The sequence below is a fragment of the Tiliqua scincoides genome, chromosome 3, assembly GCF_035046505.1.
Source record: "Tiliqua scincoides isolate rTilSci1 chromosome 3, rTilSci1.hap2, whole genome shotgun sequence".
In the NCBI taxonomy this organism is placed as follows: Eukaryota; Metazoa; Chordata; class Lepidosauria; order Squamata; family Scincidae; genus Tiliqua; species Tiliqua scincoides.
The window spans coordinates 152,295,043-152,310,272 of NC_089823.1; the positions used below are offsets into that span (position 1 = coordinate 152,295,043).

A 15,230-nucleotide genomic window follows, 5' to 3' on the forward strand; every position below is an offset into this window, starting at 1 on the left:
ACCACTGATGGCAGTGTTACTACTACTTGAGGTCAGGATGGGTCTGGTTGCCTTGGAGTACCTCAACTTGCAGAACTTGAAAGTGAGTGAGCAATGGGATGCACAAGGAGTCCTCTTGTGCCTTTGCTATGCAAGGCGTGCAAGCTGGAGCTGGAGGAATGAACCTCCAAAAATCATAGCATGGTTGGTCAAGTTCCAACAAGGAGCAAAATTAACATCTCACCTGCTTCAACATATGGAGGACATGGCTTATGAAGTTTTGCAACAGGACCCATGAAGAAAGAGTAGTGAAAGCAGCAACCTCTTATTCTGCATTTGAACTGTTAAATGTAATAATGGGAGGCTCTCTGGGTTGCAACGTGACCTGGTCTCTGGGCTGCACCGTAAGTGTTTAAAAGACAGACCTGGTTCCTGGGCAGCCAAGTGCTCATGTAGAAGGTATCAATAGCATTCCTGCTTGCAATCCTGCAGTTAGGCATGCTTAAGCCCTGTTGACTCAAATGTGCACAGACACACACTCAAATGTGGCACTTGTACTTTCCTGGGTTGTAAAACTGTATTCAATACTTCTTTTTTCTCTGGAATTTTTTCACTGTGCTATCAGATGGGCCATGGCAAATTTAAGGGGGGAACCAGAATGTGCCACATCCTGGTTTAATTTGAACACAACCACGCTTTTTCTTTTCACAGGAAAAAAGAGAATGCCTCTTGCTGTGAAATAGAAAGTAACATTAAGATGAAGGTATAGAAAATGTTGTTAGGAGAAATGGTCCCCTTATCAGTTCCCAAGACATTTGGTATTTGTGCTATTCATAGCGCCAAGATTACAGAGGGAGAATGAAATGTAATTGTTTCCTGCCCAGTTCCTTCCCTTAAATAGAACACTTATTTCCTGTAAAAGACTTCTAAAAAGGGGGAAACACATACACACGCACACTATATTTTGTTATAACCAGAGCCACTCTTATTTAATTGTATTCCAATCTCCATTTCTCAGGAGATATTTCTGGGCCTGTTTTTATTTATTTTGGTGCATTCCTGATTCTGGCTAATAAAGTATTTTTCATCTTCTTCCATACAATAAATAAATTAATCCACTGTACATTTTACAGCTAAAAGAGAGAGAAGAAAACAGAAACCTCCATAATGAGGACAGGCTTGCAGATGTTGGGAAGTTGCTGCTTCTTTTCTTGAAAGCCACAGCTGTTGTACAGGATTAAAAAAAATAAAGAGCAACTTTGTGGGGGAAAACACACAACATGGAATGGAAAAGCACAAATGAAATTGAACAACATATTGTTACATAGTAAACATAGGGCTGGTTGGAACTTCTCGTAACCCAGGATAATTCCCACTGGGGAATTCTGCAAAGGGGGAACTGTTCAAATACTGTTCTGCCCATCTGAGAACTGGAAGACCAAGGCTGTAATCCTATCCTTACTCACCTGACAGTAAGCCCTATTTGAGAAAAACGGGACTTTCTTCTGAGTCACCATGTGTAGGTTTGCACTATTAATCTGCTGCTCTGACATATCTTGATATGATTTGGGACTGAAGCACAGACCATCTAGAAGTCTTTTTGTGGCAGAAAATCCCTCACGTAGCCACTGATGTCTATGAAAATTCATTTAAAAACCATGTATTTTGGACAGTGGTTTTAGATCATGTTTCCTTGTAGTGACATACAAGAAATGGGGCAATGGTGACAGCTATGCACTATCTTGGTACTCTTATTGCTTACCATTTTATATGTAATATATTGCCTTCAAAAAATGTGTGCATCTTTAAATGTTAATCAGTATCAGTTATTGTTTTGCCACATATATCTGGATGAAGAAGCCATTTTGTGAATCATTTTCTTAACCAGGGAGCTGATGGCAAGACCCATGCCAACTTTATGCATGACAATGCACATTGTTTTTCACCACAGCCCAATCATATCCTCATGGTACACTGGTGTACTCATGGTCCTTGAGGTCTGTCACTGTGGTATCTTCTCTGCTAATCTGCGGAATGCTACACTGTGCAAGGGCCAAAAGGCCATGTGCTGCCACAGACTGGAAGCTGGCAGCGTTCTGCGCAGGGGAGGGGCATGTCAGGTTGGAAGTGGGGTGGAGAGGGCAGGTCAGGGGGGATTTGCTGCAGCAACAGCATCCACCCTATCCCAAACCCGTCTGGCCCCAATCCGTCCCCCTCCCCCCCCGCAAGCTCCTCAGAACTATGCTGGCAAAAGGGTCTGACCCTTCTGCAACCAACGCAAAGGTAACCATTTTCCATTTCTCACCTCTCCCAGCTGGTCTCCTCCCTAATTGGTGCTCAGGATACAGCAGACACTGTGCCTTATTGTGCGCACCAGCCTGGGATTGGATTGGGCTGTCAGTCTATTTAGAAAAAAATTTCATGTGGGAAGTGACATTTAGACCCCATTTATATTTTACTTGGAGTGATGTGGTTACTGCCGTACTGTGCACGTTACCACATTGCTTCTGGTAAGGTCCGCTACATCTTAATTGCTTACCGCATAGTTCAGCAGGTCACAAGCTTATATATCATACTAGTGTAGCCCGCTCATGGGAGCAAGAGGCTAATTCATCATGAGCACAATACATAATTACAAAATCCACCCCAACCATGTGAACTGAATTTGCTGGGAGTGGTATGGGATTAGCCATAGGATGGCAGCAATAGCTATGTGATGTATAAATGGGGCCTCTGAATGTCCCAGAAGTCTTTGAGGACCCCTCATGTTACAGCACTCAATAAGGCACATAATTACCAAAACTAAGTAACTCTGAGTGTTTTCCTACGGCGATCCACGAAGATAGTTTTTTTCAATGTTTGTATGTAACCCACTCCATTTCTTCCCCTGATTTAGAGGTTTTATAGCCTTATGAAGGCCTCTTTTGATAGAAAAGTGGCACATAAATAAACAGAATAGTTGTCCTCTCCCTTACCTCTTTTGCCTACCATCACAACACTAGGGGCCAAAAGCATCCCACCCACAAATTTCTTGGGATCAACTGGAGAGACAAGAATCACTGTTTGTTTGGGACTTGGAGGCAACATGAACTTGAGTTTCCTTAATCCAGCAAACCTTAAACAGGAAATGAAGAGGGGTGGAAGCTGGGTCCTGAGAAGAAGGTGCCATTTATTCAGCTTTGAAGCAGATGCTTCCAGCTGCACTGGAGAGTCCTAGATGCTGGTGGACTATGCTTGCCCACATCAACAACCTTTGCCAAGGGTGCTGCTCTAGACATGAACAGACACACACTTTTCTCTAAATATGTCCCTGAATTGTAACTGAGAGTGCATGTGTTATATGAATCATGTGGGAACTGCACAGGCTACCTGATAACCTGAAAATGTGAGATCCAAGATAGATGCCAGGGGCACTCACATGTTTGTTAAACATGAGTTTGTTCTGTTCATCTACACTTTTTATACCAAAGGGGGGGGGGACCCACACGGGGAAACCTGCCTTTCCTCTGCTTTTAGTTCACTGTAATCTGTGGCTTTTAATTAGTTTTCCCCAGCCCAGCTCAGAGCTGGGCACTGAGGAAACCCCTTAAAGCAGCTGAGTACAGCAAGGTGAGGTAGGGAAATGGGCAGGTTTTGCTCCTCTGCATAGTCCTTTTGCTAAAAAAGCAGTTCTGCCTCTATTCCACTGGCTAAAAGGACAAGCACATGTTTAACAAATATGCAGTAGCCCCTAAAGTCTAGTTTGTACTGAAACTACTAACCACTTGTTGTTCAGGAAAATATCCACACCAAAAGGTGATAAGTGGGGAATTCATTCATCAAGATTCACCTCACTGGTGACTGATGCTAGTAAGCTGAATTTGCAAAATCATCCAAGTCAATTTTGGAACTCTCTAGTGGTGGCTGTAAGAAGCATAGCTAGTAGTGTGACTGAGTGAATACAAGCTGAGTGGATAGGAGCTGATGCAGACATCTGGCCCCTCCCTGATGCTTGGCCTGGAAAATCTAGCTTAATGTCTTCACTTTGGCAGACACTTTGGAAAAGACTTAACAGGATCCCAGAAACATTTCTTAAAACTTCTTCAGAGACATAATCTTCATTTTTATCGGTCATAATATGCAGTTCTGTTTAGAACCAGCTGTTTCATCTTGGTGTTGGGGGTGATTACATAATTATATATTTCCGCCACAGTTGTGCAAAGCTCAACCGTTTACTGATCATTCACTACCCATCAGGAAGCAGGACGTTGATGAATGCCGTTTCTCATTGTTTTGAGAAAGTTAAAATCCATGTGGTTTCTTACTTTATCCTTTGTATTGCATGGACTTCTGGCTTCAGTTTTAAAACTCCTTTCCTCTGCACCCATGTCTGCCTGTCTATTTGCTAATATTTCATGCAGCTGATGAAGCAGACTCTAGTATTCAAAAGTTTACACCATAATAAATATATTAGTCTTTAAGGTGCCACAGGAATTTCTATGGTTTCTGCCACAGCAGACTGACAGCCCAGCCTTGAGTTACCCACGGCACTGGGCTGCGGTGACACCGAAAATGGCTGCTGCCACATTCTGTGCACCCCAGGCAGCTGCTGGTCGCTCCTCAGGAGAAGAGTACTTTCATTGCCTTCCCCCAGGTAAATGGAGTAGCCCCGCAATGTGGCTACTCAATTCACTGCCAACCAAAAGCTTTGCTCCACCAGTCCCGCCTCCCTCCCTCCCCGCTCCCTCCCCATAGCATGCCTCCTCCCCATCCTCTCCCCGCTTCCCCATAACGCCTCCTTCCCCCACACCTCCACCTTGGAGCTCCGTGGAACTTGGGCACATGCCCAGCACTAGCCCAATGCTGGCCGGCGCTGGGCTACCACCAGCACCCGCCCTGCGCAAGGGCCTGTGGTAAACTGGCACACCAAGCTCAGGATTGAGCTCTAAAGCTCTGACATTTATTTAATCCCAAATTTCAGTCCTGATCACATATTCCAGGCAGAATAAGAATGTCAGTGCATGCTTCAGATTAATAATAGCAAGGTCTAAGCTATGCTAAAGTGCTCCTGTGTTGCAGGCACATGAAGCATAGAATGGAATCTACATCCAGAAATGGATAGGAGGGAAGTTTAGCTTAGAATCTGAGACATCTCTTACTGTTGCTAAAACCATTTCTCTTGCATGACGCCGGACCATCTCTACTTGTCTGTATCTGCTAGCCTCTTACTTTTCTTTCTGTGGTTCAACAGCCTGGTCTGTACCAAACAATTCCCGCTAAAATTGCAGTGGAGAATAATCAACAGTTTCCAACCAGCACTTTAAAAGACACAAAAACAATTGGAGGCAAGGAAATACAGATCCAATTAAAGTCATGGCCTTCTATCACCAGACTAGAAAGCAGCTATTGTCTCTGTCTCCAGACAGTTTGTGAGTCAGTAACAACTAATTCAGAGACAAGTGAGAAAATCACTTGGTGTTTGTTTAAAAAAAAAAAAAAGGACTACTGGAAAGCGCAAGAAGTGATGGCACTGATGAAGGCTGATCCTCAGGGATGTAGGATGAATAGTATTCCATTCTCTCCTTTTCTTGTTTTCATAGTCTTTTTAGTTCTCATCTAACGGCTTAGGTGCAAAGCAAGACAAAACACAGTAAGTGCACGAAACTGTCTGCAATGTAGCCTAAAATTCCCTTATTGTGGGCAGAGCCATCTTTGGCTCCACTCCATATTTTCCTGGTGATTTTTGTGAACCAGTCACATCTCCTCAAGTTTAAACAACGCATTAATTTATTCAAAGGTCTCAAGTAGAACACATATTAAACTTCCTCTGCTTAAATAAAGAACCAATCAGATTCCTTTCTGACAGTTCTGTTACATAACTTTTCTTCCTCTCTTCTCCCCCCCCCATCTTTGCTACTCTCCCCAAATAAAATCTTGACAAGTTCTTTAAGGCTGCCTTTGGCAAGATCAGTGCAATATTCTGCTTTTCTCACATCTTCTCAGCAGGATGGGAAACCAATTTCTTAAGTGTAAATTGTTTTCAAAAATAGAATATTCTCTTTGGATGTTTAGTGTATAAATGTGCTAAGAATGAAGAGCCAGAGCCTACACTGAGAAGAAAACGGACATGAGGTAAGGAAGCTGGAACTCGGCACTCATGTGCCACTCTCTGCCAGCTTCCGAACTCTTCTTCACGTCAACAAATGGTCACATTATACTCCATCAAGAAGCCGAACATGTTGGCGAGTGACTTCTGCTCCCAGAAAAAGCTGAAAGAGCCTTGTGTGAGCAGAGAGCACAAGACAAGCAGAAGCACGAGGCAGGGCAGGCAAGGACAGCTTCCCCTCTGCCTCTCCACTGTGTCCCTTCCCAGTTACGTTTCTGTTTTCTCATTTTCAACCTCACAGAACATTACGATAAGAAAAATCCACCATCAGATGCCACTTTACGTGACCCAGAAGGTCCTCCTCTCCTCTAACAAACTAATGGATCTATTTGTCAGGGTCTCAGGGCTGCTGGCCAGCTTGTAGCCAAACAAGTTCATGGCTGGACTACAGACATTCTGCACCACCTGGGCAAGCTTGAATGGGATGCTGAACCGCCATTTCTCAAACTGCTCAGAGGAGTTTTTCTGAGTGGAGTAGATGCCGTTGCTATCCTGAGGTGCCTGAGTATTCTTCTGGATCCACTCCTCCACCTGTGGAGTGATGGTGATGCCAGTGAATTTGTACATCTCCTTGGCCTTTTGGAGGGGAGACCTGGCAATGTCCTCATAGCGCACCAGCATGTAGCGGCCACGTAGCCATGGTGGCTGCCTCAAACCAACTTCAGCAGAGAGCCTGATGCTCTCACAGTTCCCCCTCAGCCTCTGCACTTCATCCTCATTGAGAGTTGCTGCACCTTCAGTTGCCCATTTCTTCCAGGTTTCATACTTTCCTGAAAAAGCAACCATGCGAGATGCCAGCACTGCTCGTGGGTCCCGTACCAGCTGAATTATCCTCATGTCCAGACGAGGGTCTTCAACCAAAGGACGCAAATACTCCAGCTGCCGAATCCGTACTGCCTTAAGCGCCATGTGATCCTTGCGCAGGCAAGCCTCTGCAGCTAGGGTTATGTTGAGGGGACCACAGCGGCGGTTCTTGCAGTGGTACTTCTCAAAGACCTTCTTGACAAAAGGGGTGCAGACAGGCTCTTCACACAAAGAGCGGCTTGAACCCCGCCGGAACATAAATGGAGTGAGGTGATTCTCTGGGTATGGAATGATAAAGTTCTCCAAGATGTAGAGGTCGCAGAGGAAGAGCTGTTTCAAAACATCTCTGTAGACAAGGGCTGACCCCACTGCATTAGCACCACCAGGCTCAAAGGACACTGTCCTTTCAATGTGCCACAGTGGCTCAAAGAGGTAGAAAATGTTGCCCTGTTGGTTGAAAAACTCCCCTACAAAGGAGGAACCAGTACGGGTTGTGGCCATTAGGAGCACATGTTTCCGGGTTCCCTTAACAGATGCCAGTGAAGGTTCCCTGGTACCCCCAAGCTGCAGAGTGACATTCTGAAGTCGGCTCTTGAGCTGTGAGAAAGCCAAATCCAGTTCACTGAGGGACAAGAGAGAACCATTTTCTGGCAGCTCCAAGCCAGGGTCTGTGCTATTGGCTTCTGTCAGGGACTGTGGAGACTGCTTCAATTTATCAGATACCCTGAAGAAAAAGAACAAAATCACCAAGATTAACTATAGCAGTGATATTTAACAGAGAGAGAGAGAGAGAGAGAGAGAGAGAGAGAGAGAGAGAGAGAGAGAGAGAGAGAGAGAGAGAGTCCTTTGAGATAGTTTCAGATTTTGGAAAACAAGTTATTCCATTTGCAACATACTCCAAATTCCCCTGCATTTGCACATTGCAGGGAAAAACAGGTAGCAACAAGCAAGTTTGTTTCCATGAAAGTTTGTATACTGTGAAAAACTTTCAATTGAGTCCCTTCAACTGAACTGCCCTAATGCTATAGTTACAGCTCTTTCCATATCTGTACAATGAACATGTGTGAGAGGCACTGAAATAGCAATGTTTATATGGTTTGAAAAAACATCCCTCACACACACTCACTCTCACACACACACAAGTCCGTATGTGGAGGACTATAGGCTATATGATGATTATAATCATATTCATGTCTATACTTGCCTCATAAACAGTGACACTGATTGGTAACAGCACTCCCTGCCCCCATCCTGCTACCCCCTCTATATGTGTGTGCGTAAAACAGTTGTCCGGCTGCATTCCTGGATAGAGAGGCAACTTAATTTCAGACTGGGAGGTGCAGATATTTACCGTACAGAGGCTGCAGAGATGGTGGTAGCAAGTTGGGACCTGCACGACTGGTAAAATATAGTGGCAGCCTGAAGGCCACAAAAGAATACAGAGAAATCCTCTCTTTCGGTGCCACTCTCCTTTCCCCCTACCTTGATAGGATGTTGTTTTCCTTCTCAATAATGACTAGGGCTACCACAAACACCAGGAGAATGGCGTACTTGCTCCTCATCCTCAGGCAGTGCAGTAGCTCCCAGAAGTCTTGAGGCAATACATGTCCTTTATCCATGAGAAGAGAATAAAGTGTTCACGGGTTTGCCAGGAAAAGGCCTTTCGCCTTCAAGGAGCTCAAATAAATCTTTCTTTAAATCCCCTGATGTTCTTCCTCCGCTGTTCGGAAAGCATGGTCTGTAGTTAGCTCCCTGTATCAGAGGGATGCTGCCATTATCCTGCAAAGAGAGGGGAGTCATGTATCAATAAGCAAACTTGATAAGGTATCTGGGTGAAATGGATGCGGTGTCTATGTTGGATTCTTGCAAAGCTCTGTAAGCGGACCTGCCCTTGAAAAGTATTTGGGAACTGCAAATGGTTCAGAATGGTGCAGCCAGAGTGCTGACGGAGGCCACACAGGGGGAACATATTACTCCCAATCCTGCAGGAACTTCACCGGCCTCTATTCATTTCTAGGTCGATTTGGTGCTAGATTTTACCTTTAGAGTCCTAAATGGTTTGGCCTCTCATTACCTTAAGGATCTGCCTTATGAGTTTACCCCTCCATCAAGATCTTCAGGAGAGGCTCCACTCCATGTGTCATCATTGAATGAGGCTTGATTAGCATGTACATGGGACAAAGTAGAGGCTGCGGGGGAACTGTGAGAGCATTCAGCTCTCTGCTGAACTTTGTTTGAAGCAGCCGCCATGGCTATGTGGCTGCTACATACTAGTGTGCTGCTGTTGTTGTAGGAACGCTTCCCCCATACAAACAAGTAAACCTCCATCAGAAGCCTAAAGTTCGGTCCAGCAAGAGCTGCAACAAGACCCTACTAATCATGTAGCATGGGTTTCTGTCTCTCCCTGTGCTGCCTGACAGGAGTGCTTGCCTCATTTTCCATGTATTCTCCCTCCACCTTCCTGTCATGTCTGAGGCATCCAGTGCTTGGGTCCCATGTGGCAGCCTGCTTTGTTAGTTTACCTTAATGTCCTTGCCAATCTGCCTCCTTTCCCTACACAGCAAGACAAAGATGCATACTAGAAGGCACAAAGAAACTATAGATCAGGTTCCCAGGCAATTCGTAGTAGTGAAAGGTCTTTTTCTTGGGAGGGAAGCTTTCCTCAGTGCTGGATAAGAGCTAGTGGAATGGATGCGAGCAGTGAGGGGGAAAGTCACTCCTGTTGCTGAACAGAAATGGACTGATGAGTTATTTATGCACTGTATTTGTTCATTACATTTACTTCCCATTGGCACCTGAAGTGACATGCTGTAATTAGAAAAGCATAAAACGCTAGCTCACAATACCACACAAATCCAATATAAAACAGTTTAATCCTTCCACAACAACCAAAAGTAATAATAATAAAACAGCAAGACCAACAGTAGACCTAGGCAGTGGCATCGCTAGGGGTGTGTGGGCCGCACCGGGTGACGCGCCGGGGGCGTTGACGCGCCCTCAGGGGTGACGGCTAACATCGTGGCTTTAGGAGCTACTGCATCATGCCATACACCGTTGGATGCGGAATGTCCAGTGGAATGCAATGCAAAAACCAATGCGAAATAGCTCCTTTCCTTCAAAAGTTATGGCCAAAAAACTGGAAAGAAAAAATGCATGGATTCCTATGGAAAGTGAAAGTGAGCCATATCGCGTGTTTACTTGCAAGTAGGCATACTTGCCATAGTCCATCAGAAAGGGCAGGCCGAGAGGAATCCAACGACACCAGAATGGTCCCAATCCAATGAATGCAGTCCCCAAAAAACACCCGAGAAGGAGGTCCCTGCCTCCCAGCTGTGAGTGTATTGAGCCCAAAACGAAGCCACGTGGTCGCGTTCACTCGTGAGTAGATGAACATGCCTTAGTCCATTGGAAAGGGCAGGCTGCAAGGACTCCAAGGACATCAGAATGGCCCAGATCCAATGAAAGCAGCCCCCAAAAACAACCGAGAAGGAGGTCCCCCCTCCCACCTGTGAGTCTAATGAGCCCTATGGAAAGCTAAGCAGCCTCACAGTCACGTTTATTCACAAGTAGGCAGCCATGCCTTGGCTGGAGGTCAGGCCAGGCAAAGGGGAATGTGAGGACACCAGAATGGTCCTGATTCAATGGAGCTGGAGTGCAACAAATGCTCCAGAAGTCAGCCTCTTCCCCCCCCCCCCACTAAAAAGAACAAAAAAAGAGGCTTGAATTGGTAAGGGGAAAGTTTTCTATTTTGCACTTGCAAAGCCAGGTGGGTCTTTATTTTGATATGCCTGAAATAGAACTTGAAACGGGGCACTGGGGAGGGCTGAAGATCTCACTGATTCTTTTTTTTGGGGGGGGGGGGTATTGCAGGCAGACTACAGAGTAAGCTCCATTAACCACTATGGAACTTACTTCTGAGTAGACATGCATAGACTTGAGCTCACAGGCTGCAATTCTACCCACACTTTCCTGAGAGTAATCCCCATTGACCACTGTGGGACTTACTTCAGAGTAGATTCACTTGGTGAAACAGGACTGGCTCCCCCTTATTTAATTATTTCTTTTATTTTAATTTAATTATTTATACTTATTTATTTTAATTTGCTTCATGATGTCACTTCTGGCCATGACATCACTTCCAATGGGTCCTGGACAGATTGTCATTCTAAAAAGTGGGTCCTGGTGCTAAAATTTTGAGAACTGCTGCAATAAGGTGTTAGTAAGTTGACATGGGGTATGTGTGTGTGCGTGTGTGTGTGTGTGTGTGAGAGAGACTCTACAAGTTTTCAAAATCACTAAAATCAGAGTTTGGAGGAATAATACCATCATGTTATATATCAATCAATGTGTAATTTCATGCAGAATGCCATAAAACAAACCACATTGAAATATCTGTGTTCTGACAAAAGGTACTGCCAAAAAACCAGTGGGGGTGGGGCAATGGTACATCACCATGCCCACCACCTGGGGCATTGCCCTGCCCACTGCATGGGGTGACGTGCAGGCCTCCCACACCAGGTGACATGAATCCTAGTGACACCACTGGACCTAGGGCCCAATTCTATCCATTTTCCAGTGCTGGTGCTGCTGTGCCAATGGGATATGCACTGCTTCCTGTGTTGGGGAGGTCGTCACAGAGGTCTCTTCAAGGTATGGGAACATTTGTTTCCTTGCCTTGGGGTTGCATTGCGGCTGTACCAGTGCTAGAAAATTGGATAGGATTGTGCCCCTAGCCTCCAGACAGCACCATCCATCAACCACTAGCAAAAAGAGTTTTTAAAAGGTCTTTACTTTCTGGTGGGAAGCAGTTAGAAAGGTGGTTAGGTGGTTCATTTGCAAAGGTGCTTCCGACAGCAGGAGTGCTACTCTAAAAAAGAGAAGGTTCTGTACCTCACCTTGACTGATTTTACCTTAGAGCCAAACTAGACTAATTACAGATTGTGTGATCATGGTCGGTGATTTGTTGCTGATGTCGGTTTTAAATATAAATAGCAGCTGCATGGGGCCCCAATCAGGAATGGGTCTGAGATGGGGAACAGGGGACTTTAATCCTTAGCCACCATCCTAGTCCCAATTGAGATTGCCCTCCTTCCCCTGCAGGTCTTTTGCCTAGAAAGAAAACTATTGTACAAAATACGCACTTTTAACCAAGAAGTGGGCCAGAGGTGTTTTAGGTGGGCTTTTGCAAAATAGAACTAGCTAGTTATGCTGCATTGGGTACTGTGATTTACATTTCCATGTATTGTATTTTATATTTTTATTGTAAGTATATGATGAGTGTTGAATGCAAGTGGAAAGAAACACACTGGTTGAAATGGATGCAGTCAAAACTAACCCAGAGATTTGGGGAGGAATGTGGCTGCTGTTGACAAGGAAAAACAGCTTGGAACAGCTGACAGCACACACCTATGCATGTCTACTTAGAAGTAAATCCCATTGTGATTAGTGACACTTACTACCAGGAAAGTGTACATATGATTATAGCTGGGCATTGCAGTCCTACTAGGGCTGACTTAAATGACAATTCTGCTGTTGTAAAATGGTTTTTGGAAGCACACACAGCATGCTCCCGACAGCCATTTTAGAAATGCTGTCACAAACATATGTGGCTTGCTGCTGGACCAGTTACCAGTCACTGATTGTAAGCCGGAGGGGTGGACAGAATGGTAGGGGGTAGGAATGGGGGCCTCAGAGGGGTGTTTATTTCACCTATCCCATGCCTGCTGATCTCCTCCTCCACTTTTTTCTTGAGTTTATTCTTGGTTTAGGAGCTTGTTTGGAGAAATGACTGGGGAGGGGACTTTCCAAAGAAGAATAGGAGGCTGAAGGAAGGGTTCAGCACCCCCTTCCACTTGTTGATTTCTCATGGAACCCCTACCCCATTCCCGCATTGGCATTATGAGGAAACCACAGGGTTGGAACTGTGTTTCCCTCAAAAATGTCTGGTTCCAACTTAAGCGAAATAATGGAGAACTATTGCAGACATGGGTTCCACTCATTGATATGAATGGGCATTTTCCATCTCAACTCACACTGGGAACACACTCAGTAATCTCTTGAGTACACTGCCCCAACAGCCAGGAAGCATCTGCAACTCTTAGCATACGGAGAGCCGGTGCCTACATTAAGGACTTGAAGACTATTCCATTGTACTATCTGAACAGTGAGAGCAATTTTTAAAAAAGGTTGGGGCCTCCCTCTCTCTGCAACCTCCATCCCGCTGGGAAGCAGCAGCTGCTGAGAGAATCCATCAACCTCTGCTCCTTACATCTCTCCTTTCCCAAAATAAATCTTCTGCAAAGACCCCTTGCTGCACTTCCCCTGACAGCAGCTTTCCCACTCTTCAAACTCTTGTGCTGGGAGCTCTGAAACACAGCTTTCTACATTCTGCCCACACAACTGGCCCCTCCCACCAACTGTTTATTTGCAGAAGCCCAAAGGCTTCACTCTCATCTGCAAATGAGAGGCTGGGAGCCTGAAGCTAAGGCATGCCCTGAAAGGGGAACCCCACTGAGGACAGGAACCACCACCTCTTTCTGAGGGACTGTTTGATCACAATCAATTAGAATAGCATCAGATTCAACCCACTCATTCTGTTTAAGTTCCTGATGTGTTTGTGCTTGCCTACTCTGCCATGGCATTGAAAAACACCAGGCTTAAAGGGGAAGACGGGAAGCTTTTCAGTGATGGATACTGTCCACCCTGTGGAAATTGTTACCAAGGGAAATCTATTTGTCCCCAACACTGTATGTCTTTCACTGCCAGCTGATTTCTACAGGAAAGAACTGATCAGTACTGTCTTAACGAACTGCAAAATCCTGCATTTCACTTTCTATGTTTTTATACTGTATTGGCTATGTCATTTTAAAAAACACATTAAAATATGTACTCGTAAAAAGTCTCTGCTAGCAAAGAGATGATTTAAGCTACTACTTCCCTTTACTGTGGACAAGCACTAGTTAAGCACGTGGATCGTCCAACCTTCCCAACACTTGGCTTGGGCACCCCAGCACTTGCTCACAATTTTAGCTGTCACTAGGGATATTCTGCACATCTAAAGAAAAGAAGTGACAAATGTTGCCACTTCTCTAACACTTGTGCAAATCGAATCATTTATAGGTTACTCCTTCTAGAAGCCAGAAAATAGTTTTGGTGGCAAAGAAGGGAGGAATATATATATTTAAATGCCTTTTTATGCCACTCTATCTGAAAGGCTACGGAGAAGTGGAAATACATTTAAAGCCAGGCATAAATTCTCATTATATGGCATAACAATAGCAAGAGAAAAAACTCAACTGAATCCTAAGGAGATTAAAAAGGGAGCCAGTAGGAAAAAGCACTTTCTACCAATTAATCCAATATAAACAGAGACCACTTCCCTCATGTGCCTTTTGTCATGGGGTATTTCCAGACAGGCTCTCTGTAGCACTAGCCAATTGTGCTTTTTTCCCCCACTTATAGCTATAAACAGAACTGCAACATTCCCTCTACAATGCCAGTGTTCTGTGGCACTTGAATTGCACTATGTTCCATCCATGCTGGGGCAGTGTATAGCAGAACAGTGATGTTGACTATTGTCAAGTGTTGACATAGTTGACTATTCCTGCTTTTACTACACCTTTCCAAAAAAAAAAAGCAGCATTCACAACAGCCACATGCATGATCATTACACAGCTGCAGGACTGGCCTATGGCTGAGGACAAATGAATGGTTTGCTTTGAGAGGTGAGCGGAGGAGCAGCAAACTGGCAAGAGACGCCCTGTCACATCCCTATGGCCCTCCACCAATTCTATCAGTGCTCCAAACCTCTTCCCATTCACTGATATCAAGGGAGAAGGGGATTGGGTCAGCAATAGTACACTTCTTCCTTTGGTGCTGCTAGAAGTTGGGGGGAGCTTCTGCCACCTCCTTGCTCTTCCCACCCACTTGATGGCATGGCAGCCGTGGAAAGGAGGGGTGTAGTAATTTTGAGCCTGTCTCCGTACCTTTACTTTCCACGCTAGATCACTGTCTCCCTCCTCCATGTGGGAACATGCTCCCATCATCTTGTTTATTTTAAATAGGACCCTACACAGAAAAGAGGCTGCAATCTGGGGTAGAAAATAAGGCTGTGGATCGTTGCGCTCCACCTCTCCTTGTCCACAAAACAGCAACGGCAGCAGGGGCACAAACACAAATGATGAGACTTTAAATTGTGCTGTTTTTTTTAATTGAGAAAACAAAATTGGGAAACAAAATTGAGCTGCTTCAGGTAGTATCAAAGCTTTGGTGAGGATCACACTGCTGTATTATTGTTCTTTAA

General features: G+C 44.9%; 1 protein-coding gene across 1 annotated transcript in view; it reads right to left on the reverse strand.

Annotated features, from left to right (window-relative positions):
- Positions 1-6,341: 6,341 nt before the first annotated feature.
- The window catches only part of CHST3 (carbohydrate sulfotransferase 3), a 53,422-nt gene continuing 44,533 nt past the window's right edge, over positions 6,342-15,230 (reverse strand). The window contains exons 2-3 of the mRNA XM_066622150.1: positions 8,411-8,707; positions 6,342-7,652 (exon numbers count right to left, since the gene is read on the reverse strand). Of these exons, the coding sequence (XP_066478247.1) occupies positions 6,404-7,652; positions 8,411-8,547 (1,386 nt within the window). The 5' untranslated portion in view covers positions 8,548-8,707 and the 3' untranslated portion in view covers positions 6,342-6,403. The remainder of the gene's footprint in view (positions 7,653-8,410; positions 8,708-15,230) is intronic.